Below are 27,284 nucleotides of genomic sequence, written 5' to 3' on the forward strand. Positions count from 1 at the left end.
TTAGTATTTAAAGGAGACATATAATGCTCATTTTCATTTCCATGTTCATACTTGTATTATGGTTGCTACTAGAACATGTTTAAATGCTTTAATGTTCTAAAAACACATATTTTTTTCCAAACTGTCTCTCTGAATATACCTGTATTCAAGCTCTGTTTGAAACACTCAGTTTTAGTGGCTGTCCCTTTAAGACCCCTCCCAAAAGATGCCCAGTCTGCTGGGATTGGCTTATTAGAAAAATATGGTGCACCTTTGCAAAGGTAGTTCTCACGCCGTGGGTTGAATGTGACATCATATGTATTTTTTTTTTTACGTTATTAACATTTGTTATCACATATAAGATGTTTGTTGTCCTGTCTGCCAGACAGACCTAGTTATTAGCTTATTATGATCTTTTAGAAAGAGTTTTACCATATTTACACCTGAGTGTTTTTTTTTCCAGTCAGGGGAAGTTTGTCACGGACATCGATCAAGAACTACACTGGGTTTCTCTGATCCAGAGGTTAGTCCTCCTGCCCACCACTCTAAAACCACAGCGCAGCGTTTTAAAGTGAGGAGGAGGTAACCCTGGAATCCAGCATTCATTATTCATCAACAGATAGCACTTCCCAGTGCGGCCCCTCAGAATGTAAGGGGCCACGGTGGGCAGAAGCTGAGTGGGTGTGTGGGAGAGGGTGACGTTAATACTACCTATCCTCAGAGAGCGGCTCTGGGAAAAGGGAGACATCATCGCTCTCATCCTGCTGCTTTTATTTCACTTTCAGCTCATCTTCAATTTCCATTATTCACCACAAAAAGCCAAGCCAAGCCTTTTCACAATGACTGTTTGACACTGACTGGCCCCTCCTCCTCAGCACACACACACACACACACACACACACACACACACACACACACACACACACACACACACACACACCTCAGAGGACCATGTGGAGGACTATTATTAATCATGCTCCTATCGGCTCCTCACATCTTCAGCGCTATTTGCTGTTTAATCACTAAAATAATACGAAGGGGAGGGCGGTGGTTGCTGGGGTGGGGGTGTCAGGGTTGCCATGGTGACCAAATGGAAAAAGGTCAGGCGTAGTTTATCTTATCAGTGATAGGGAATGGTTACTAATTACAGATAGGTACTACCAGCGCTCGGTCCACCGGGCCCTGCCTTAAAACACTATCAGCAATCCACACCGGCCTGATATTAAAATTATCTCTGAAGTCATCACACACACACACACACACACACACACACACACACACACACACACACACACACACACACACACACACACACACACACACACACACACACACACACACACACACACTTCAGTTAAGCTGCGACTCTAAAGCCCAAGAAGACACCAGACCAGACTGGGTAAGGCCAGTCCAGGTTAAGAAAAACTAGACATGATAGTATCATGGGTGTCACCTGGTGGCCAGATACGGAGTCCACCAGGACTTAATCTAGTGGACAGAGAGTCATCCTCTTACTGGATAATGAAGGCTCAAAACCATTTAGCTGGCTGAAGAGCCTTTGAGCGAGACACTGAACCCCGACCGAATCCAAAATGGCTGCTTTGAAACTGATCACGACCTCTGACCCCTATTTGGCAGACAGAAAACAGTATGAGGGAAAACGACCTCATGGTGTGTTCGAGGATGCTCTGAAATTGAGGCTTCAAAGTCAGTTGCCCATATAGCGTCACATTTAGGAGACGAACATGTAAACAGAAGTAAAACATGGATCTCATGAGAAATGAACCCAATTCATCGGCAAAAATTAGCTTTCTGTTTTATTTCATTTATCTGGTTCCCTGTTAGCTGTAGTGGGGGTAGCTGCTATTCTTCACGATGTCTCTTAATTTCTGCCCTTAAACGCACCGGGAGAAAGATTTTGAACACTTTGGATTTTTTTTTTGTTTAACAGGAAACAAAGGTGAAATCAGTGGATTCATTAATTTGCCAATCAAGAGAAAATGGTTCGGTAATCATCTTGACCATTCTGTAATCTTTTAAAACATTACCCGGTTCCAGCCTCTCAAATAATTCTCAATCTTTTTTTTTTAGTAGCCTGTGGTTATGATTTTAGCAAATAATTGCCGTGGTCCAAAGATTTGTTTACATGGCAGGTGGTAAAGTGACTGCTCACACAAGCAGTGGAGCTGCAGCGGCCATATCATCACTTCTGTGACCTGCTGACAGTTGGAAATATATGATGAAAACAGGAGCCACATACAGTATGTTTATGTGATATATTAAAGCACGAGGCTTTCTGATTGGTAGACAGTCACTGCTTTTTTTTTTCAGTTGAAGAGCTCTTTCTGCTCAACTGGCACATATTGATCTGTGTATGTGATTGAATCGTATAAATTAATGACCATACCTTATATATATATATATATATATATATATATATATATATATATATACAATTGAAGGGCTGCAAATAATTGTTATTTCATTATCAGTAAATCTTTGGCCATTTTTTTGATTATTCAATATTATTCAACTTAAGAATGTTTCAGCACTTACATCGTGAGGTTGTTTAAGTTCATTTTCATGAATGAGGGAATAACCTACACTTTGTCCTGCTGGATAACAAAAATAATAAACGATAAAACACAGAAACGATAAAACACAGAAACTGTTGTTTGTGAAATTAAGTAATGGGAAATGGGACTTCTCTGTTTTAACTTTGGATGTGTTTTTGTTAAAGCGGTAATTAAAATAATTACCAATATAAAAAAAAAGAACCCCCAAAAAATGACAGCAGCTATAAGGGCTCATTTACTTTAATCTGATTCCAGCCTCCAAAGTGTTTGTTCGATTTGCTGCTTTTCTCTGATTTATATCATTGTAAACGAAATATATACATTTTTGGACTGTTGGTCTGGCTAAACCAAAGACATTTAAGAATATCACCTTGTGATATTTTATGGCTATAAATCACTGTTTGATTCACATTTTGTGATTAATTTATTGATCAAAAATTGAAAGGGAGATTAACTGATAATGAAAGTAATCATTATTTGCATCCCAAGATGCAATACAGATGTCAGAAGTTAGAAAAACACGTATTTTTGATACTCAGATAAACTGAATTTAAACTGAAATTAACTTTCTGAAGGTTGGCCAAAAAACAGACATTTCAGTTTATCAAGAAAGGTGCATTTTATTTGTAGTTTTTTTTAATATTTTGCTCTCTCACCCAGGTTATTACAAGCTGTCTGTGAGCTTTGATAGATTGCTCAAACATGAATGACAGCTGCAGCCCTGCTGTGTCTCTGTGCGTTTGCATGTGTGCTGTATTGAAAACCAGTGAGGAAGACACAGTCTCTGTGTCGTGTTTGTGTGAGTGTGTGTGTGTGTGTGATCTTGTCTCTGCACCCTTCCATTTATCATCTCTGACATTTGGCTGTACTCTCTCTCTATCTGACCATCATCTGAGGAAAGCACATTTTTCCCATCAGAAATCCCGTTGTGACTTTTTTGCGTGTGGGGGGGGGGTCGCTGATACTTCCTTTGGCGAGGCAGAGAGATACATAGATGTGAGCGAGCGCATCTTTTCTCGGCTGTGCCCCTCCTGTGTGTGTGTGTGTGTGTCATTCTCTATCAGTGTGCAAAAGTAATTGTGTATGTTTGGCCTGCATACTCTCTTGTGTGTGTTGTGTGTGTGTGTGTGTGTGTGTGTGTGTGTGTGTGTGTGTGTGTGTGTGTGTGTGTGTGTGTGTGTGTGTGTGTGTGTGTGTGTGTGTGTGTGTGTGTGTGTGTGTGTGTGTGTGTGATCAGTAGGGTAGTTATGGATATGTCTTTTTGCACAAACACACACACACTCACTCTTAGCATGGATGTTATCAGGGCAGTGAGGGCTCCAGTGATGCCCTGCCTCTTGAAAGTACCCCCTTTCTTCACTGCTGCCAGCCGTGCAGCGGGTTATATTTAACCAGCTATCTGCTTTACATCCCCTCTCCGTGCTCCATGGGGCTATCGCACCAACACGGCTGCCACCATCGCACTTTATTTTTATTTTTATTTTAAGCCTTGTGACAGGAGGTGGAGATAAGAGATGTAAAGCCAAGTTGTGAGTGGCGTACCCCCCACCCCCATCTCTCTTCTTCTCTGTTTCTGCTCTTTTTCCAACAAAAAGACTGCCCCCCCCTCTTCCCATCATCTTTCCATCTCTTTTCTCACTTGTTTTTTCATTTGCTTTGCTTGTCTGTCTCTTTATCTTTATCACTTCTCTGCCCTTTTACCCCCCCCTCTCGTGGTATTTCTCTTTACTCCTCAGAGAGGGTTTCCTGGTATAAGCTTCCTCTTTTTGGCAGTAGGAGAGGCAGATGTTCAGTGACTCTGTCATGTGAAACAATGGCGTATTGCATTTTATGTGGCTTGATCGTTGCTTATTTGACACTTATTTCACATTGTAAAATGTCCTGCTCAGTTTGTGTCTTTGTCACAATTCTTTAAAAACACAAATCTAAGTATTTACAAACTTTATAAATACTCTTTGTGTGTGTTACTATTACTATTTTTATAAGTAAAATAATATTAACTCGTTCAAATATCAATATCATTATCGAACTCTAAAAAAGCGTCTTGGATGATCTTCACATGTTATTTTGAGAGTTCTGCTACCCGACTTTTACCTGATAGGTTCTGACAAAGTATCTGTTTTTTGCCCATTCTGTTGCATGCAACCTTAAAAAGAAAGTTGGGGTTTGGGTTGTTATTTTGAAATATAATATAAAAAAAGACCATGGAGGACATATTAACAGTCATTGCATATTTAAAGTCAAACAGTTGGTTGGTTAGAGTTTTGTGTGTTTTGAGCTCAACAGTGAGATGAATTTGCTGTATTTTTCAGTGAGAAAATCTTCTCCTTTTTTTAAGCCTGTCCTGTGTGAGGCTAGCCTGGTGGCACTTTGTACATTATTACTAACATTATAGAGAGTCACATAGACAGCCCTAACTACCACCATGTATGGAGCAACAGGCTGCATCGGTATAAACACCTGCATAGTCAACCAAACAGTAGCACGTCCGCCATCAGTTGTAATTGGGTTACGGGTTCTTGAAAGCAGGTGCAGTTTTGGATTGAAGTCACCTGTAGCTGATGCTTTGTTATACATTTACATTTTCATGTCCCCAAAATGCCTGTGAAACACAAATTAGACCACAACAAGACACTTAGACTTCCTGCGGGAAGAAGGAATGATAGTTTAAGATCCTGCAACTGACAAACAATAGTATTGATCAGTTTCAATGTGAATATATCAATTCAAATTGCATAACAAACCTTACCACAGGGCAGTTCATGTCTCAGTTATGTTTTTGTCGTCTCTGTTTGCCAGAGCTATTTTCCCTCCTTCAGTTTGTTTAGTCTCTGGGAGCAGCAGAAGTGTGTGTGTGTGTGTGTGTGTGTGTGTGTGTGTGTGTGTGTGTGTGTGTGTGTGTGTGTGTGTGTGTGTGTGTGTGTGTGTGTGTGTGTGTGTGTGTGTGTGTGTGTGTGTGTGTGTGTGTGTGTGTGTGTGTGTGTGTGTGTGTGTGTGTGTGTGTGTGTGTGTGTGTGTGTGTGTGTGTGTGTGTGTGTGTGTTCCTCTGGTATATCTGCAGAGTTGACCTGAGGTTTCAGGGTTGACACTGCGCTACTTGAAAGGAAATCAGGAGGAGGATGAAAATGAATTGTTTAAATTGTTTCGCTAAGAAGGAGGAAGATGAGTAGGTGAAACAAGGCAGAGGAGGAGAGGAAGAAAAGAGGAAACCTGGAACATGTAAAGATCATTTTATAAAAACATTTACATAGATAATTAACAGATCAGAAATCCAAGACCTCATCATTTGAAGATCTTAGTTTTCTCCAGTGCTGACAAAATGTTTCTCTTCATGTTCGCAACATGGCCGTGACATGAACGCTGAGCTGGTTCATGTCAAAGATGTGATGTTGGGGAGTGGGTGGGGTGCTCAGAGAGGGAGGGTGCGCGAGGGAGAGTCTCTCTCTCTCTCTCACACACTCTCTCTCTCTCTCTCTCTCTCCTTCCTCATGCATACCATCATAATCTGTCATCTGCCTTTCGTCTTTATTCAGGGTTGAGATCAAGGAGAAGGGATCGGAATCAGGCTCATTATATCATGCGCACGCACGCACGCACGCACGCACGCACAGCACAGCACAGCACGCACAGCACAGCACAGCACAGCACAGCACAGCACAGCACAGCACAGCACAGGCAAACACCAATCACACACATTCTCCCAACACTGGACACACTTGTAGAAGTGTCTCTCATGCTGATGGGGCCGTTAAAGTCCCTGATCCACCTGAATCTGATGTCTCCTGAAGCTCTCATGTTCTCTGTTCATTTGATGCAGCACATCAGAAGATGACACACAACCTTGTTATTAACCAATGACAGATGTAGCTTGAATACTTTGCCATGTTGGCCTAATTATAGATTGTAATAATGTGTATCAAGGATTTACCTGGGAGGGATGTGCTTGTTAAAAATGGTTCATATTTGTAATCGGGAAACTTTTGCTGAGCATTAATGTCAGTATATAGAGATGCCCGTTTTTTTTCTTTTTTTTTGCTGATACGATTGCAGATCGTCTACATGCGAGCAGATACACCAACAATACAAATATTTTTTCTCTTTATTTAGTTTTGTTATAGCAGCTGGTATAAAAGAATCCAGACTATTTTTTGATCACTACCGCCACCGAAAATAATTTCAACTGACCTGAAGGCCGCGTAATCCATCACAAAAGTGTTATCATCATCTATTGTGGTTATTTGCTTAAAAACGCACATTCAAATTATTAGGAAATAAATTATTGTATTTTAAATTAGACGTTTGCTTTGTTAAAATAAAACCTTGTCATTAGTTTTAATGATATAATAAGCTACTTAGAGCTAGTGGTGGAAGGTAAAAAAAATGATACACTTGCTAATATCTATTTTATATCAACGTGAAAACAACTCGTTCAAATAACTGGATTTATATAAGTTTATCTCCAAAAACTACATTTTATAGCGAGCTACGTTGTTTTTTCTATTTGGCTACAAAGAGAACAGTTAGAACATTTGACTTTAAATCAATGTTTTTCAGGCTAATAGCAGTAAAGCTAGCTCAGAAATGCTAATGTCATCAGCGTTTTATTTACGGACTGCTAATGTAGCAAGCTGCATTTTTTTTTCTTTTTGGCTCCAAGATTAACAGCACTTTTGACCTTGACTCAATGTTAATCAAGCTAATAGCAGTTAAGCTAGCTCAAAAATGCTAATGTCATCAGTGTTTTATTTACTGACTGCTCCGAACCACACTGCTAAAAAGAGCTAAGAGGAGCTTTAGTTATTGGCAAGATATGAGACCTAAAACAAAAGCAACCTTGTTTCTACAATAGTTTTCTCTGTCTGGTCATGAACACAAACGACCGATTTCAAGCAACTGTTAAGTGTAAAACCTTGAAACGACAGTCACTGTACCTGTACGAGTGACTCCTGTACCGCTGTGTAACAATCAGAGCACGTGAGTCGTTCCAGTGCGCAAGAGTGTCTGGAGTGTAGACCTTGTGAATGAATCCCATCAATACATTTCACAGCCAAAACCATTTCGGATACGGGAACGGCCTTATTTCACCTAATAGTGTGTGAACGCGTGTGTTTGTTGGTACGTAGACGTGCGTGGATATTCTCACCATTGCTCTCAAGGCCAAGTCTCTTTGTCAACGGAGAGCAGCAGAGATACAGAAATAAACACTGTCTCTGATATGATTTGAGGATGTAGCGATGCTGGTTAGACTTCACATACTGTTTGACCTTGTGTGTGTGTGTGTGTGTGTGTGTGTGTGTGTGTGTGTGTGTGTGTGTGTGTGTGTGTGTGTGTGTGTGTGTGTGTGTGTGTGTGTGTGTGTGTGTGTGTGTGTGTGTGTGTGTGTGTGTGTGTGTGTCTGCCTGCTCAAACCAGTTCTTCTTGACCTTCCTTTGACCTCCATGAAATAAAAAGCATTTGGTTGATTTAACTCTTAAAATTCAGCAGTATGTGAGTCGATCATGCTGTTTTTGTCTGTCTGTCTGTCTGTCTGTGTGTGTGTGTGTGTGTGTGTGTGTGTGTGTGTGTGTGTGTGTGTGTGTGTGTGTGTGTGTGTGTGTGTGTGTGTGTGTGTGTGTGTGTGTGAGAGAGAGTTCACCACAGTGTCTAGAAGAGTGTTGGAATGTATCAGCAGTGGGAATCCTGCTGTGAGTGTGTATTTGTATGTATCAACCTTGTATCCCGCTCCACTCGTGGCCTTGCCCGGCTGTTGGGTTTTTTTTTTTTTTTTTTTTTTGGGGGGGGGGGGCTTGTTTCAGATAGGAAGGGATTCAATAAGTAGTTGAATCAACCCCTCCTCCCCCTGTGGATCTTAGGACGGTGGGAAAGTTCAAATCTGCTGCTATTTTCTATCTTTTATCAGCCCGGCTTATCGGCTGGCTTCTCGTCTGCATGCCTGGCTTCAATAGTCCAGGGTCTCAGCTCAGGCTGCATGGTAACTGCTCTCTATCTGCCTCTCTACAAACTCCTACCCTCTTTCTTTTTTTTGTTTTGAAACACCACCTGTTCTGACTCCCTTTTCTCCTCTTCTTTTTATCATTACCAGTCTGTTAAAAAGACAAAGAGGGTATTTGGTATCAGCCGTTTTTTAACTGTTGTTGGTTAATAACTTGTAAAGAGAAGTAGGTACAGAGTTGCCCTGTATGTAATATTAACACATTGAACTATATACAGGGTTGCTGCAGGACATACCATGTCTGAAATGATAGCCCCCTATTGCCTAGAAAGTAGAATACAAAAGTAAACCTCAGTCAGCTTTGCAAACCAACAGATAAATTAAATGCTTGGGGTCATGAGAGTTTAGGGAGCGAAAATGTTCCAACCATGTTTAAGAATCAGGCCTCCATATTGTTAAATATAACAGTTCATTTTAAAGGGGAAGGAGCTTGAAATATTAAGTGTGAAATAAACATCAGCTGAGTATCTTTTCCTGGATCAAACGTTTACCTCACTATTTCTTTTTGGGGGGTTTGTTTGGGTTGTTTAAAAGGACTCTAATGTATTCAAGCACACAATGGGTGTAATTCAATTTAATACAACTTTATTAATCCACGAAAGGATAAGGATTTGTTTTTAGTTTTAATTATTTAGAAAGGTATAAACATGTTTGTGACAGTCATTTCCACAAACATCACTTTATCTAACTGGAGTTGAAAAATGCCAACACACAGTTTTGTTGCTTGTCAGGTGTTTCTATAGCTGACTGATGATCAAAGTGGGTTTAAAAGTCACCAACTGAATTTAGGTTCCACATGTGTAACTACACTGCATAATACTAACCACACTTTATGTATTTGGTTAATTTCGGATGCTCTGAAGCAAAATAAATTGTGTACAGAATTAGAAATCCTGTACTGCCCAGCTCCTAGACCAGGACTCGTCAACCTGAGCTCTTTAGCCTAACTCTATTTGCGCCCTGAGGCTTTGTCAAAATGTGAAAATGAATCACAATTTTCATTTATTGTGTCACAGGCCTTTTACAGTTCTCCAACTGTAAAAATGGTTAGCCTATACGCAGAATTAAAATATTGTAACATTTCGGCCAACTAAATGTGCATAATAGCCAATGTATGTATGCCAAACCGCATAAGCTGTGGCTTGTCTTTTGATTCCTTTACTTGGCTAGCTATGAATTCCAAATCTAAAAAAAGGAAAGTCAGTGCAGTAAAATAGAGCATTTAATAGTGCCACTGCCAACGTTGCTGGCTTATCGGTACGCTTGATCTGTAGCGAGAAATTAGCAAACAACAAAATCAATCATATTTCCATCCAAGCGCACCTCATACCTAAACATCCAAATAGCTCAATGTGGCACTCATGGTACACAACAGGGGATCAGTGTTTCTCAAATAAATCTATAGAGGAGCCCAGTAATAATATTGTCAAATCATATTGCAGATGCTTTTCGTGAGTTGATATAAATGTAACTGATTGTGTTAAAGCAGGCGTCATAATCAGTAGGTATTCTCTGAAAACGTGGATAACGTACAATCAAAGATGTATAATCAATACAGGAAGGAGTGGAAGTGTATTGGTCCAAAAAACAGCAACCTTTCATCCAGGAGACCGCTGTACGATCTTCATGTGAAACGAGAAGTCAATGTTGATAGTTTTGTCAAATAACTTTCATACTTCAGTAACGGCTTTCCATTTTCCTTCTTACCCAAACAACGATCTTTTCCTAAACCTAACCTTGTAGTTTCGTCTGCAACGTACACACACTGTCTTTCCTTTACAAGCTTATCACAATACATTCATGTTCACTTTGCATTAGGGTTTTTTTTCTCAGGAACACAGCACTCGTTCTTACTGTGTCTGAGCTGTAGTCTGCTGCTCCACTGTGATGTATGTGGGAGTGAGGCGTCCTTGAGCAACATGAGACAGTCTGTCAGGGTGAGTGCGTCTGAAGTGCTGCCAGAGAAGAAACGGTTGTGAAACAGAATACCAGAGGAAAAGCTTGATCCAACACATCATGAGGTGTCTCAGTAAACATGCAGGGATGAATGAGGCGCTTCAGGGATATAGAGGTAACTAAAAGTGTAGATATCTGATTTAAAAAGGTGAAAAACCTTCTATTAACTCATCAGTCAGATCTGAAATAAAATACACCTCGTTCAGTCATACTATATTGTCCATTGATTGGTGTACAGTATTTATCATGTTGTGTCATCCTTCACTCCAAAGTGCAGATTTTTGCAGAACATTCCTCCATCACATGGGAACTGTGTGCAAAGTGCAGCCAAAAGCTCAGCGAGCTGCATAAAAAACAAAGATGATAGTGAGAGCCGCTGTGGTGTTCAGAGATGGAGAGAGGAGACGAGCCTGATGAAATCTGCTGAAATGCAGCCTTTCTAACATGTTGTCGCAGAATGAGTCGTGTGTTCCGTTTTGACACACTGTTGCTGAAACGTTGTGTGTTGTTCCATGATCCTCATCATTCCATTCCGTTATTTGTGCGCACCCTGTTCGTGGAAGAAATTCCTAGAATGATTTTAAAAAGAACCAAACTAAGTCTGTCATGGATATGGGTTACAGGTAGCATTAAATTATTTTCCTTTGGATTTCCCTCAAATGTTCTTTGTCACCCACTGAGACGGCTGATTTAAAGTGGAGTTTTAATAATGCAGGATTTCTTCGATAGCGATAGTGGAGAGTTAAAACAAGCTGATTAAGGCATAATATCCCATATTATATTACTGAACACAACATAATCATCATATTTGAAACAGGTTTCTTATTTATTACTTGTTTACTACTAATCTCATGTACAGAGCGGCTCATTTTACATTTTAAAGTAGATTTGTCAGTGATCTCTGGTGGACAAACCATTACTTAACAACCCTCTTTCTAATTCTAAGAGCTAGATTGATAAATCAGATTGGGCCTAACAAATCCAGCATTGGGATTGTCTTAAACAGAAGCCTGTGTGCACATGTGACCACACTAAAGCACATGCAGTGTTTAATGCAAAAATTGTTTGTGAATAAATCAAAACGGTCGCCATTGGCAACCTAGAAGCTGTTACTGTCAAGCGCTGTATTATTTTTTTTTCAATCATTAAAGTACCTTATTTATTTACTATTCTTATTTTTAAACAATTCTCTTGTTTAGCTTTTTTATTTAAGTGTACTGGTATTTGATCATTTGATTAATTGCACAATAATCGTTATAATATTCGTCAATCACAACTTACCAGAGTTCAAGGCGATGTCTTCCAGTTGCCTTTTCTTTATTTTCAAGAACAAAATAGGCAAAAACAAATATTGAATTTAAAAAAGAAACAGACAGTAGAAAGGTAGGCAGTCTTTTAAGAACATGAGAATGTTGCAAATACTTAGCAAAAGGTGTATTGATCCGCCACTGAAAAATGTTCCCAACAAATGCACTATTTCCTGCTGTTTTAATAACATTTTCTAAAAAAACTCCAAGCTCAGCTGTTATACTATAGGAAACTACTGCACTTAAGAAGTCAGAGCTCTTAGTAACTGTTAACAGGAACCTTTTTCCTCACCTCAGAACCCTTGGACAAAGGTGTGTGCGTGTGTGTGTGTGTGTCTAGTGTGTGTGTTCGTGTACAGTATTTGTTGGGCTGCAGCTGTAACACGGCAGGGCTGCTATCAGGTCCGAGGCAACACGCTGTTCCAACATGGAAAGCAGCAGCGAGGAGATTTATTTCCGTGGACTCGGGCCGCTGAATAGTCCTCCTGAGAGGCGCCGGACCATCAGATAGGCCCGCTGTGAAGAGGCTGCTGATCCCCTCCTCTAGGGCTAGTTTCTCCTACGGGGGCGGGAGGGGGGCATGAAGGATACCCCTGCCACTGGGCGATCCATCACGACTCGCGCTGATGCAAGGCACTGTGGGTATCCTTGAACACCTGCCCTCCTCACACCCAAACATCTTCTCCTCAGAGGCCCTCTGTCTATTCCTTTCTGTCTCTATGTCTCTCTCCCAAGGTTCAGCCAGTGTCCCGCCCCGCCATCTCCCCAGGACCTTTATCAGGGAGACGGCTCTGCTCATTAAGGAGTTAATTTTCTCCCTCCTATCTCTGATTAGTATAGTCAACCTAAAGCGCTGTGAATTCTTCAAATTTTCTCCTTGTTATCAAAAGGGAAAGGGAGAAAAAAATATGGGAATAGGGGGATATTTAATCGGTTAAGTAGTCTTCCAGGGGAACTAGATTTCTCTCTCTCTCTCTCCCTCTCTCTTTTTCTCTTCCCAGCAATGTAAAGAAATCTCTCTGAAAGCCGGTCCAGCTCAGTAATTCAGTTTTTTAAGCATGCGGATGGAGGGAAAGAAGGAGGAGGTGGTGGAGGAGGCAGGGGGGTGGGGGCGGTGGCGGGAGAGGGAGGGAAGAGAGAGAAAAAAACGACTTGATGAAATTCCGCTATCAGCTCCGAACCAATATGCAAAATATCTCGCTGGAAATCAAATAGCTATTATGTTTTCATTTCCACGTCGGCGTATTTGCTTAATGAAGAGGAGACAGATCAGACCGGCAGAGAGAGTCTGCAGGAGCCGATAACCGCCAACGGCTCCCAGCTATCCGCACAGAGTGACGCTCCCAGTCACCACGCTTTTTCACAGGGAAGAGAAAAAAAAAGAAAACGGGATGGAGGGGAGGGGAGGGAGAGAAAGAGAGAGAGGGAAGGAAGGTGATGGAGTATAAGGGATAGAGAGAGAGAGAGAGAGAGAGCATGAGTGATATTGAAAGGGGACGGAGAAGAAGAAAGAGAGGTGGTGGTGGCAGCGTTGGTGGTGGTGGTGGTGGGGGGAGGGGGGGTAAGGGGATGAGGAACAGTGAGATAATGACTGAAAGAGAGGAGGAAGCAAGAATATAAAGGAGAGGCTGCAGGTCGTAATGGAGGGAGGAGAGGGAGGAGAGGAGAGACTGAGACTATTCTCTCTTTGGTTCAGAGGTGTTGCTGAGAAAACGGATTCAAGCAATGCCTTGAATTCTTTTAAACTCAAGGCCTGAAAAAGGTCTTAAATATGATCAATTTATGTATTGAATCTCTCAAATGACTTTTAGATTTTTTGAATATTTTGCAGTTTATCGGTATGTCATTTTCAAAATGTTAAGAATGATCAGAAACGGGCTGTTCTGTGTTATGTTCATGCATTCTGCAGCTTTTGATGTTCGGTGTCCTGCTGCGTTCGAGTGCAGCAGCTCACCCCGTTATCAGCACAGTGTGATCAGTCATTATCATTAGCCTTACAGTATGTGTATTTCCCTGACGGCTGTGATGGACATTTTCTATTTTTCTTCCTTTTTCCCCTCCGGCCTCCCCTTTTATCTCAGCGTATTTATGTCTCCCTTCAGTCCGTCCTTCACTCTGGGTGGGTGCTTTGTGTTTCTTACGGCCATGGTGGCAAACCTGCTGTGGCATGGAATTTAGATGTTCCTATTTGATGCAAAAAGTGATCTTGGAACCTTATTTTTCGCAGTTGCTGTCGTCAAATAAAAACGGTTTGTTGTTGTTCAGATGTGTGAAAGAGAGTGCGGTCAAATGTGTTGATATTGGAAAACCCCCACTATTATTCACATATTTTTTATACAAATAATACATTTCAACCTGAGCTGCCTCTCACATTTCTTGTGTATCTGGAGGATATTGAGGATTGCATAGTTCTCAACAACAGAGGGACTACAAACTACAATTTGACTGACTTTCATCAGGGGGCCATTAGCTCAAAGAACCTTTCTGTAGTGATTTAGCAGACAAAAACAAATCTTTGAGATTGAGATTGCCTTTTTACAGTTGCTCCATAATGCAGTTCATCCGTAACACTGGAGATTTTCCAATGGAAGCAAACTGTGCGTTGGTGAGAGAATTTGCGTCGGTGTCAGAACGTCTGAGAGACGTTTCAGAGGACTGATGGTTAGGCCTCACGCCCCACTGCACCCTGGGAACTCTCTCCTCTTCGCATTAGATGTGAAGCTGTGTGGAGCGGTCGATGAGTCCCTGGGATTCCACATCTGTCCAACTCCCCTTGCTTTGGTCGGCCGTCCCGAGAGTAATCAATGGGCCGTCGTTCGCGGCTCAAATCCTAAAGGCCGAGGAGAGAAGGCTGATTATTATTCAGGCTGAATATAACAGTTGGATATCGCGGGCTGTGTGGGCTTCCTCTCGTGCGAGTGTTGGTGGTATAGGGAACACCGGCCACGGAGCCGTGATGAGAGCCCATGCGGCGCTGAGGAAGAGACACTTCAAGAGCAAAGTTGATTAAAAGTATTTCCTCAGTGGAGGCTAATTCTGTTCACTCTGATCAATAAGTGGCTCCTCTCCAGTCCGTGACTCTGTGTCAGGTACCTCCGTTTCTCTCTGGAGAGCTCACACATCCTCTTCCTCTTCCTCTCTCTAAATATCCTCCTTTAATGTTTCTCCTCTGTGATTTCCTCCCACCACTACGCCTCTCCCTCTCCCACTCTCCCTCTCCCTCTCCCTCTTTCAGGTCTGATGTGTTTTTCCGTGCGGCGGGTTATTAGCGTGAGAGCGCCGAGGCTTGCGTCCGTTTAATCAGGCTTGTTGAGCACGCGGGTTTGATGTGTGTTGTCTCTGTGTTTAATCAGCGAGCTGCTTGCTGCAGGTTTGATGTGGACGGAGAGTTAATAAAGCAGTATCTTTGGCTGCCTTCATCAGCTGCAGCACTTTGTTCTGCCTCTCCTCTGAGACAGACAGCTGCAGTCTCTGTGCTGGAGCTCAAGTGTTCCTGTAGTAGCACTGTGTCGCTCTCATCTTGTCCTCCATCTACATGGACTCATAACTTTATTTCAGGAACAAACTATTGTTTTATCACTCATTTCAAAACTCTGTTTCGCCTGAAACACCTTTTAAAATAACAGTTTTCTTAAAATGTCTGCAGAGGAATTTTGTGGACAGTCATGTCCCTAAATTGGACATCGTACATCCAGGTCTCGGTCTTGAGTTTACTCCATTAAATTAACTAAAAATAGGAAGAAAAAAAACAACTAAGATGATCAGTTTTTTGTTTTGTCTGATAAACCGTCAAAACTCATTCAAGCTCAACAATATTGATTATTCAAACAGTTATTGTTTATTTTTCTCTGGACCTACTAATGCATTAGTAGACTATTTTTATTTGATTGGTTTAATCTCAATCAACTGGAGAAAAACAATAAGTCTATTATCAGTCAATGTCCGTAGCATTGAACTAAAAACCAGCAGGCTCTTAAAAATGGTGTGATCAGATTATTAGCATTGTTATCCGATTAACATTAATATTATTTGATCAGATAGTCTATCTAAATCAGGAATTCAGGAATCTGTTTCAAAATTTACTTTATTTTTCTAATTTATATTATTTTATTAAGGCAGGATTTGTTCTATTTTGTTAAATAAATAAAAATATTTATTTTGTCAAAAAAAGGATTAGTATTGATGGTATTGTGAAATTTCCAATGACACACAGCCATTGTTTCATAGAAATTGAATCTCTTTGGGATTTTAAACTTCACAAAATAATCAAACCGAAATGATTAAGATGTGTGTTTGACAATATTTTCTCACATTGAATGTCTTAATGATTAATGAAAAAGTAATCAATATATATTAAAAAAATTGTTGCAGCTTTAGTCTGTAATATCAGTACAACATGTCTTGAAAGGCTTGTGGAGCTGATCACTGGTCTGCTCTTCACTCCACTACAGCATCTTCATTCAGTGTGTTCTCCTTTTAGCCTTCCAGAATATATTCAGACACTCTTTGAGGCAGACGTCACAGCTCTCAGTATCAGTGCACCTCAGTAGGTATACTTGTAAAATTTGCAATTTGTTCTGGAAACCTCTTTGATAAACCTTAAGCAGTTCAACCGAAACAAATCTGACTTTGTTGGCTCTCACTGTTTGTCATGTTCTCCGTCTGTAACTGACTCTGTAAAGGAGAACGTTCAAAAACACGAGTCTTTCTCTCTCCAGTAACTGATGTGAAGTGTTTCCTGAATTTCATCAAAGTTTTATTTGCCCTCAAGTTTGGAAATACGACTAAATGTAAGCTTCCGGCTTTCGTTCCGTCTTCAGTTCACTGAGCTCCGTGGTGCTGTTGGATAAGTCTCCACTTAATTGATGTCCCTCCCAGAGAGATACACATGTGGGCTATGTCTTTTTATTATTTTTCCATCTCTGGAAATGAGTTCATTCCAATTTTCCTGTGGATATCGCGGCGTAACAATTAATAAGGCTTTAAGTTTAAAACTATCAAATGAAGTAGAATGTGGCGCACTTATCACCCGGGCCCCGCTATCCTTCCTGCCAACTATCCCAGACAGGAAGAGAAGCGGACCGAGAGAGAATATTTCTCCTTGGATAAAAGTCGAGCCCAAACTTTTCCGCACCATTTGATGTCTGAAAGCAGTGATGCAGCGATTGATTCATTAAACCAGAGCTGTAATGAGGAAAGAAATCATAATTCAAACTCACATTTTAAACAGGAAATATAATTGGAATTTTATACAGAGAAGTCCCTTTGTACAATTATGATTAAAGGGAAATTAATTGTATGAAAATGTCCTTAAAGATACTGAAAATTAGATCTAGCAAAGCTTGTGCGACGTTCTAAAAATATTGTGTACTGGATCGATCTTTTTTTTTTCTTTCTTTCTCCTCCACTTCTTTTTTTCATTTTTTTATGAAGGTCCAAATCTAGCTGTGTTAATTTTATCTGAAATTAGAGTGAACCATGCAGGCGTGGAAGTTGAAATTAGCCTAAAGATGTTTCATTTACAAAGACAGAAACACTTTGTCAGCCGGCGATTGTTTCCCAGCATTATCTCTGCCTGCTTTTAATTGCTTTGGAAGTGAAATTAACAGAATTAGAAAAATTGCCTCTCCCTTTTTCTACAAGCTTCTTTATTCATGGGTATTGTTGTTAGCTTTGTATAGATTATAGACTCCTTTTGTTCCCGTATTGTAAATATATACGCCCCCAGTCACGGCTTTAGCTCCGAAACAATCCCTCCGTTGGTTTGACACAACCTAATGAAAATTAATTTGCAACCTGTCTGGATTGGGGGAGAAAAAAAATCCTGGTTTTCTCGCTATTAATTTCACTCTATTTGGACAACTTTCTATGTGCGAGAGTTGTTGTTTCCCTCGGCAGTGATTAACCATTTCTGCTCCACTCTAGCACTTCCTAATCCTCTTTTAAGAAATGGTTAACCTGAATGAATAATTCTCTCGTCGTATCCTCTCGGGACGGAGAACCAAGCGTGTCATCCGACACACACGAACATAAAAGAAACGACCTTTCATAATCAGCTCGCCTTGACACACTAATAACTAACTCCGTCTTTAGAAACGGGGGGGAAAAAACTGCCGGTAAATTTGATGGTATATTTCAAGGTTTGGAGCTCTTAATGCGCCATTAAAGCAGCCTGGTGTATTCCTCTTATAGAGGGAGTATTATTAATGAAGCAATTTAAAGAAAGTCACATTAAATCCATATTAACTGACTGTTTTTTTTTTTTTTTTTTTTTTGGATGTAATCTTCAAACGGGCTAAAATAGATCAAAAGTACTGTATAATTACTATGGTCAGCAGGGATTATGAAACTGTAATTGATACAGATCAGCCCTGCACTAATCACTCTTTTAGCTACAATTTTAGGTATACTGTAATTTAGCTTTAAGGTCCCCCTTGGCTTCTTGCTATTAATCTTCTGGATTAGACCGTTCAGCTTGTCCAATTCTGGAAACCCTTATTTGAATCAGTCCAGTTAAATAAAAGAGAATCAGTGTGTTGGGGGTATTTTTCCTCCCTTCAGAAGCTCATAAGTAGCTTGTTTAAAGTTTATTTTCACCTCTCCTGTACAGTGTGTTTAGACTCCAGGCTCATGGGAAGACAAGTCCTTCTCCTTCTGCAGACCTAGGGTAATATTATATTCTGTTGGTGTTCACAGACAGATCTCTCTTTTTTCTTGGCGATACTCTTACTATTCATGTGCATTTTGTGATGCCACCAGATGTGTTTAGTACATTTAAACATAAAGCAATCTGCCGATCTCTACTTAAGTAATTATAATGTCTCCATCTAGATAGCAATAATTGTCTTTAATTCTTCTTCTTTGGTACTCCGTCAGAATCATGTGTAGTTCTTTAGGCGTCACAGGGTTCTCCAAAAACAGGAGGCAGGAAATGCTGGGTTTGATCGATGTAAGTACGCATATGGTTGTTCATTTTCTCTCCTTCTTCTTCGTATTCTTGCAGGTTCCCTTGGGGATCTTGGCGGCGAGGAGGAAAACACACCGGACAACCTCAGCCTATCAGGAGAGGAGGGTGGAGTCTCGGACCCAGATGACTCAGTGGAGGGGGACAGCTCCAGCCCCCTGCCATACACGTTGCGTTACAACGAAGGTAAGAGGAGGAGAAAAGGATGTAAAGTTGTAAAAAAAAAAACTAAACAAGAGTCAATTAAAACAGGAGCCGTACCTGTTTAACTTTCTACAGTTTACTGTGCACTTATACTGGATATTCTACAGGCCTTTACTGTGAACGGCTTTTACTGGAACTACTTTCTGTCAAGGAAGTAGTCCTGATGAAAAATGTTAAACTGGTAAAAATAAAGGCTGACATTTTAATCAAATAACTACATCCACTGTATGCTCACACTCACAGTCTCATCAAGAGAACAGCTAAAGGTTATTTCTGTGTTTTTATAATTTTACAACATGCACCCCTTCTAGTAAAATAAGCCAGATGTCGAGTTTACTGGCAGTTATTAGTGGTTATTACCAGATTTATCTCCTCATCAGGACTCAAAGTCTCTCTGTCATCTACCTGTTATCTGTCAGGAGGCAGTTAACGTCACCCAGAGACAACTAAAACAGACCGAGGAACCATTATGTATCTCTCCTTTATCTCCATTGTGTCTATAAATAAAATAAAATAAAACAATTCTCCTGGTTCAATCTTGGCTCCAGTGAACTTCCCCCCCACCACACACCTGTTATCATCAGCCCCCCCCCCCCCCAACCCCCCATTGTAATGTGTGATAGCAGAGTTTTTCAGTCATATTCTTTTGACTTATTCAAGATTTCACGAGCTGTGTTTTTTTTTTTAATCTCAAAAATTCCTGCTCTTGTGAAATTTTCGGGGCTGGAAGTGATAAGCGTCTGTTGGTTGGCTTGGTTTGATAAACCCATGGAAATTCTGTCAGGTGCTAATCGAGACGAGATTACAGATTAGCTATAGGGGTGTGTGTGTGTGTGTGTGTGTGTGTGAGGTGAGGACTGGGTTATGTGTGTATTAGATAGAGGAAGATGAGAGAACTCAGGCAGACTGCACATGTGAGCAAGTTTTTGTCCGTCGATAGCAAACTGACTCAGTGTCTTTGTTTCTTTATTTGTGAGTTTTTAGCCTTTTGCCCCCCGTTCTCCCAACACACACACATACACACACAAACATACAACCCTCCCCATCACACTGTTGATTTACTCCTCTCTCTCTCTCTCTCTCTTCTCAGAGGTTCCTCGGTTGCCCAGCGCTGCCATTATCAGTTCTCTGTAAATCAGCCATGTTTGACGAACCTGCTCTTTCAACCTGGGATCAATACCAGGTCTTTATCTGGCCAGAGCTGGCTAATAAAGGCAAGGCCTCTTATCCACCATCTGGAAGAGAGAGAGAGAGAGAGAGAGAGAGAGAGAGAGAGAGAGAGAGAGAGAGAGAGAGAGAGAGAGAGAGAGAGAGAGAGAGAGAGAGAGAGAGAGAGAGAGAGAGAGAGAGAGAGAGAGAGAGAGAGAGAGAGAGAGAGAGAGAGAGAGACACACAGACACACACTGGAGATAACTGCTCTGATAACTTTAGCAACAGCACAAAAAGAACCTCCACATTCTACCAGTAACAGGACTGAGCTCTCCGTCTCTGTTCTCTCCATCACACCCACCTCCTCCACCTGTCAGAGAGAGAGACAGTATATTAGTGCTGATACAATGAGTGGACACACACACATGCACGTACACACGGCTTAACAGAGGAAGAGTGGAGCATCTGTTCAGTACGTCTCTCTCTCTCTCTCTCTCTCTCTCTCTCTCTCTCTCTCTCTGTTGTGGTGTTTTTTTTTCTCTTATTCTCAGAATTGCTCTACAGATGCAGCGAAACACCAAAACGAGTCTAGGTCTTTTTTTTTCTCAAAGCAAGGCAATCATGCATACATCGCAGGAAGTCTGATATAATCCACTTCTGGCCTGATTAGTCAGAACATCACCTCCTTTTCCCCTCTAATTGTCTTGCCTTCGTTTGGACCAATCACAACGCTTTTTGAAACCTGCAGTTTTTTTGATAATTCATCAGAATCTAATCCGTGGTAATGGAGGAAGTGTGTATGATGAAACTGTTGATAATAGAACAATTGTTTCGATATTTATCACGGTGAAATCCTCTACAATGTGACTGTTTACTACTCTCTGTTTCATTTCATTGTGAAGTGAAATAAAAATAGGGTTAGTGTTTGAACGGTTGGTTGGCAGGCATTTTAAAGTATTTTTTGGGAACACAACAGTAAGTGAGAGAGATGGAACAAAGGTCCCTGGTCAGATTCGAACCAGGGTTTATGGTTGGTGCCTAAACACCTCACATCATTAACATAGTATACACCCGAAACAGAGCGCCACCATTTTAATGGATTCTTTTTTTGCGGCTGTATTTTTCTCAACGGGCTCATTGTACCAGAGGAGCAACCGTGTGGGTGTTTTTACTTCTCATATTAAGATGCACCAACGTGTATCCGTACTATTGTAGTTAAAACAATCCAGTTACTTAATTCAGTGCCAGTAAATCCAGCCTACGCTTCAAAACCCTGCATAGCAAACAGCATAGTGACTTGGGAAAACTCAACATGCTATCAGTGAAGCTGGAACGCAACTACACATGTAGCAGAAAAACCCACCCTAACCTAAGACTATTCATCACATTTGTGTAACATTACTAATGTGAACATTGAGCATACTTTTGCATACATCCCTATCATGATATCTATCAGTAACAGGATATATCAGCCCTGCTGATAGGTGTAGTAGATGGTTATTACAACCTATAACGACCTGTTTCAGTCATCCGTCTAATGAGCGTCTGCAGAACAGAGATGCTTCATTTTTTTATTTAATAACTTGTGTTTTACTAACATTTGTGACACTCCTGCTTATTTCTTTTCTGAGACTAACTGTTCATGCGTCACCACATTGATTGTGCTTTGCCACAACGTCTGTCAGTGGGCAGAATGTCTATGTCTATACGTGCTGCTCTCTAACCGCTGTGTGCATGGGGGAAGACTCCAGCATCCATCCGGTTCCCCTCCTAGCTTCATCTCTAGAGAATGTGGAGATATGTTGAACCCCGAATGTGAGGGAGCAGATGTGTGAAGAATAGGGCAGCATTGAAATATATGAGAGAGAGAGAGAGAGAGAGAGAGAGAGAGAGAGAGAGAGAGAGAGAGAGAGAGAGAGAGAGAGAGAGAGAGAGAGAGAGAGAGAGAGAGAGAGAGAGAGAGAGAGAGAGAGAGAGAGAGAGAGAGAGAGAGAGAGAGAGAGAGAGAGAGAGAGAGAGAGAGAGAGAGAGAGAGAGAGTAGAAGTTGCAGAAGAAGGCGAGATTGTTGGGTGACTTTGCCCTGCAGGTGTGACAGGGGAAGTTCAGCTTATCAGATTGATGGAGACTGTCTCGCTATAGGGGGAGGGGGAGGGCGGGAGACAGAGCGAGAGAGGGGGAGGAGGGGGGGGTCTGGCAGAAAAGTGTCTGTCGACTCCTCCTGATACCTGCCTCCATGTCTGAGATGATATGGGAGATAATATTGATGATATTAAACGCAATAACTGTGTCTCCAGCTCCCCCTCCCTGGCTTCAGCCCCTGCAGGATAAAATCAATGTGCCATTCAATGTGATTTATAGCTGAAAATAATGGCACTGTTTAGGCAAGGGTGTGTGTGTGTGTGTGTGTGTGTGTGTGTGTGTGTGTGTGTGTGTGTGTGTGTGTGTGTGTGTGTGTGTGTGTGTGTGTGTGTGTGTGTGTGTGTGTGTGTGTGTGTGTGTGTGTGTGTGTGTGTGTGTGTGTGTGTAGGTCTGCTTGCTTTAGTGTGTGTACAGTATGTCGCCGTGTGTTTGCATGTGGATGAGGTTGAAAGGTGGACGTGACTTGAAGATGGATGATTTTTGTGTGTTTGTGTGTTTGCGTCTGTGTGTGTGTGTGTGTGTGTGTGTGTGTTGATTTATTTGACGATGCAGATCCAATCTCTCAACCGTTACATTAATAACAGTAGAGTGTGAGGGCGTCACGTGGTCACGGGGCGTTTATGGCTGGTATCGATTGGGCCGCTATCGCTGTTTATCGGAGCGGGAATGCAAGGGTAAACACGGCCTTTGTGCAGACAGCTGAGGTGTTATGGGGGGGGGGGAGAAATCACAAAAAAGGAGGAGAGAGGACAGAGTTGGGAAGGAGGAAGTGGATTGAGTGTTTTTTACATAGAGACTGTTATTATAATAATAATGTCTGTCTTTACACAAACCTGGAGGTTTCTGCATTATGGGTTCTCACTGCAGATGTGATATTCCATGTTTTCTCCAGCAGCATTTGTGACGTATTTGCTTTACACATCATTACTTTGATATTTCTTTAAGCCAAACACTGGATGATAGAAGTAGTAAGTTAATGCCACACGGTTGAGATTTGAACATTACTAAAGTCAGTATTGACTGAAATGTACTTGTAAATTACTTGCAAATTTACTACTTGCAAATTTCCCCGCTGCGGGACTAATAAAGGATTATCTTATCTTATCTTATCTTATCTTGTATCCAGCTACATTTACATTACATTCATCCTTTATAGATTTAAGATCCCTCCTTATTATTGCTTAGCTTGGTTGGAGATGGTGGTGTCATTTGTAGAAAAGTCAGTTTTGTATGCTAAATTGCACAAGCAAAAGTAACCCTTTATAATGACCATCATTAATAATCATTTATTTGTTTGTTAACAGTAAAATAATGATTGACTAAAGTCTAATTAACTATCAAATCACCATTTATTAGTGGTTATTTTAAAGTGAACCCCGTAGAGCTTCAGGGAGGAGCTATTCTAAGCAGTTCAAATCCTTGTATTTAGTGTAGATATTGTTTCTGCTGCCATCCAAACGGGCATTTTTATGTTTTTGTATCATACTTTTACTGTTCTAAGACTTTGATGAAGTGTTTTTTCATCATGCTACTAATTCTGAGTTTGACTACATAAAAACATAACCTGTATCTGGTCAGGTCTGCTTTTAACCTCTCACCACTCACGGTTGTGGCTGTGTGAAAATTTCATTTTTCATGAGCTGCTGCTACACCTAAAAGATAAGACTCTTGTCTTTGAGCTTAATGTGGTCATAAAAAGAAGAAGAAAAAAAGAATTCAAGTACCAGTCCCCACTGGCAAAACTTTAAAAACTGGATTTTCAGATTTCTACCAATTTAGATATTTGAGTGTTTAGAAAAAACTGTTGACATATGGATAGATATTAATTTGTTTTCATAGACACAAACACTTCTGATAAGAATCCCATAAAATACATATTTTAGAGAATTACTGAGCAGGACATTTTGCAGTCAAACACCTGAACTTCAGTGAACTTCAACAAACTCTACCTGCTTACTTATGAGTCATCATATACATTAATAATTCTGTATCTGTCAATAATATCTGTCCAGCTCTAGTCCAAAACCCATTGCATAAGTCTAATCAAAAATGAGGGTTAAAGTAGCTTTTACTGGCTTTTATCTGCACTAAACATCATTATGCACCAGAATATTCCCTTAATCTGATTTATGAAAAACTAGAATAGTAGCACAAATTAATGAGAAGTAAGAGGATTTTCTAAATACACAATGTGCCATTGGGTGAATGATTTCATGCACAGAACAGTTACTTTTTAATCATGAACTCCATTACACAACACTAACTGCATGACTGCATTGTCCCCGCTACTGCAATGAATTATATAATTCAAACGTGCAGTTAGAAACAGATTACCGTTAAAAAAAAAAAAAAAAATCTATTTCAAGATTTGGGTCACTTTATTTTTTGAAGAGAAAATGAGATTAATAGGGACGTGTTTGTGATCCGTTTCCACGCGTTCAGCTTTTGACTCACCCTGACCCTTGGCCCTGAAGATGATGATGATGCAAGACCAGAAGTGAAGGAGAAGAGAGAGATCCTCGGCTCAGATAGCCTGAGGTGTTGTGATGCAACTATTAATCTAATCTCACCAATCATGAGTCCTGTTAATAGGGAGGGACCCAGCAGTGTGATGAACCAGCTGATAGCAGCTGCACAGGCAAAGTTCAGGGTTCAGGAGTGTGCACGCTGGGTAAGCACATCACACACACACACAAAGTTCCAGCCAAGTGCGGAGGAACACACGCATCTCTTTGATCAGTGAGCAGGAGGCTCTGTAATCAGTGTGATCAATGGCAGCAGGGATATCAATGCTGATTACAGGAAGAGAGGCGGCCTTGGTCTCTGCTGAAGGTGAGGGGCCAGGGGGGATGGAAAAGACCCACCTACAGTGATAGGGAGAGAGAGTGGGAAGGATGGTGGGTGTCGATGGAGAGACAATGAAAAGCTGTTGGAGGAAGGATGGACAGAGACCAAACTGAAGGCAGAGAGTTTCTGATGAGTCTTTGAGAATCAAAGAGTCCATCTCTGTGTGGACAGGTGTCTCCTTACAGAGAGGAGTCAATGCACTGCAGCCTTTGATCAACAGACAGGAACAGATACTACTCTCACACACACACACACAAAGTGTACACACACACACACACACACACACACACACACACACACACACACACACACACACACATGTACACACACACACACACACAACTTACAGACACACACACACACACACACACACACACACACACACACGTACACACACACACACACACTCACACAACAACATGTACACACACACACACACACACAACGTGTTAACACACACACACACACACACACACACACACACACACAACATGTACACACACACACACACACACACACACACAACACACACACTTACACAACTTACAGACACACACACACTTACACAACTTACAGACACACAGACACACACACAACATGTACACACACAGACACACACACACACACACACACACACACACACAACACACACACACACACACACACACACACACACACACACACACACACACACACACACACACACACACATTCACACACACACACACACACACACACACACACACACACACACACACACACACACACACACACAGACACACACACACACACGCAACATGTACACACACAGACACACACACAATCCATGTGAGTTTTTCTAAGGCTGATACTGAAGTGTGGTAGAATGTTTGAGTGTGTTTGATTGGGACTGTGTTGTGTGTGTCCAGAGCCCAGGACGCAGGACTCCGGAGGAGGCCCCGATGATGAAGACCAGGACGGGGAGGAGGCAGGTCAGACACACAGCCACGGGGAGGAGGAAGAGGAAGGGGAAGAGGAGGAGGAGGTGTCGCAGCGAAGGGGTCCAGGTCAGTACGCTCACAGACAGTAAACCTGTTGTTTGCTACTTGTCTTGGTTGGTTAACATAAAATGTTCCGTGATTTCTGGTCTGACTTCATACCAATATTTGCTTTACTGAGAGATTGTGAAAACGTTTAGTTCTTTGTACCTGCACAGGAAGCACGGATGATGAAATCAGGAGGTGTTCACATTCTGTGTTTCACAATACTTAATGGTGTGGTGGACTTTCATAATTAAAGTCTTATCTGTACTGAAAGTAAAACAATTATTTACAACTACTGTGCTATGATTGCACAGAAGGGTTTGTGTTCTTTTTCAAATTCAATCAGTCAAGAAATGTGCAAAATCTGTTGAAGTCCAGCAAATGAGACAATATTCCTGCTCACCAAAGCTTTGCTCTGTGCACCAATGGGATTTTGCCAGACTGACTTGCATCTTTGAAGCCTGAAGTTCACATCTAAATGTGTATGACTACCTGTAATTATTGACAGTTGACTTCAAATTATTTTTTAATGGTCCACACGTTTGTTAGTGACTATCATCAAATATTCAGCTATATTTTTTGTCTGTTTTTTATCAGAAAGAGAGAGAGAGAAGGAGGGCCGGAGACAGTGTTCAGACAGTAAATATGAAATTTGATCACAACTCATGAATACTACCTTAACCAGCAGTGCACCACCAAGTTGTGCTGCACATAAAATGATTATTTTATGATCATTACATTTTGTGATAAAACGAACAAAAACTGGTAAATGAAAGCAGCTGTGCTGTGAGATATAAACATTTGGTATCAGTGATCATGGAGAAAGTTAGAAAGGCCATCGGATCGTCTCATCTGTGATCTCGTAATGGTAATGACAATGATATGAAAATTTGGATGATTGGCCAACCCTAACGCTAACACCATTGAAGTAAGACAAATGCAGCCTTCATGACAACGGATCTGTGTTCCCTCTGCCCTCTCTACGAGCAACACGCATACATTCAGCTGTGGTTGGCTCCAAGGTAGAGCAGATCGTCCATTTAATCAGAAGATCGGCGCTTTGCTGTTCAGTCCTTATATGTAAGTGTATTTTGGGCAAGATACTGATACAAATTGCTCCTGAATGTTGTGCCATCGGTGTGTGAGTG

At 41.1% G+C, this 27,284-nt stretch overlaps 1 protein-coding gene across 2 annotated transcripts in view; it reads left to right on the forward strand.

Moving 5' to 3' along the window:
* zfpm1 (zinc finger protein, FOG family member 1) overlaps positions 1-27,284 on the forward strand; it is a 104,165-nt gene that overhangs the window by 25,182 nt on the left and 51,699 nt on the right. For both annotated transcript variants that reach the window (XM_054619929.1, XM_054619930.1), the window contains exons 2-3: positions 18,814-18,960; positions 26,023-26,160. In XM_054619929.1, the coding sequence (XP_054475904.1) occupies positions 18,814-18,960; positions 26,023-26,160 (285 nt within the window). The remainder of the gene's footprint in view (positions 1-18,813; positions 18,961-26,022; positions 26,161-27,284) is intronic.

The sequence above is a fragment of the Anoplopoma fimbria genome, chromosome 19 (genome assembly GCF_027596085.1).
Source record: "Anoplopoma fimbria isolate UVic2021 breed Golden Eagle Sablefish chromosome 19, Afim_UVic_2022, whole genome shotgun sequence".
NCBI lineage: Eukaryota > Metazoa > Chordata > Actinopteri > Perciformes > Anoplopomatidae > Anoplopoma > Anoplopoma fimbria.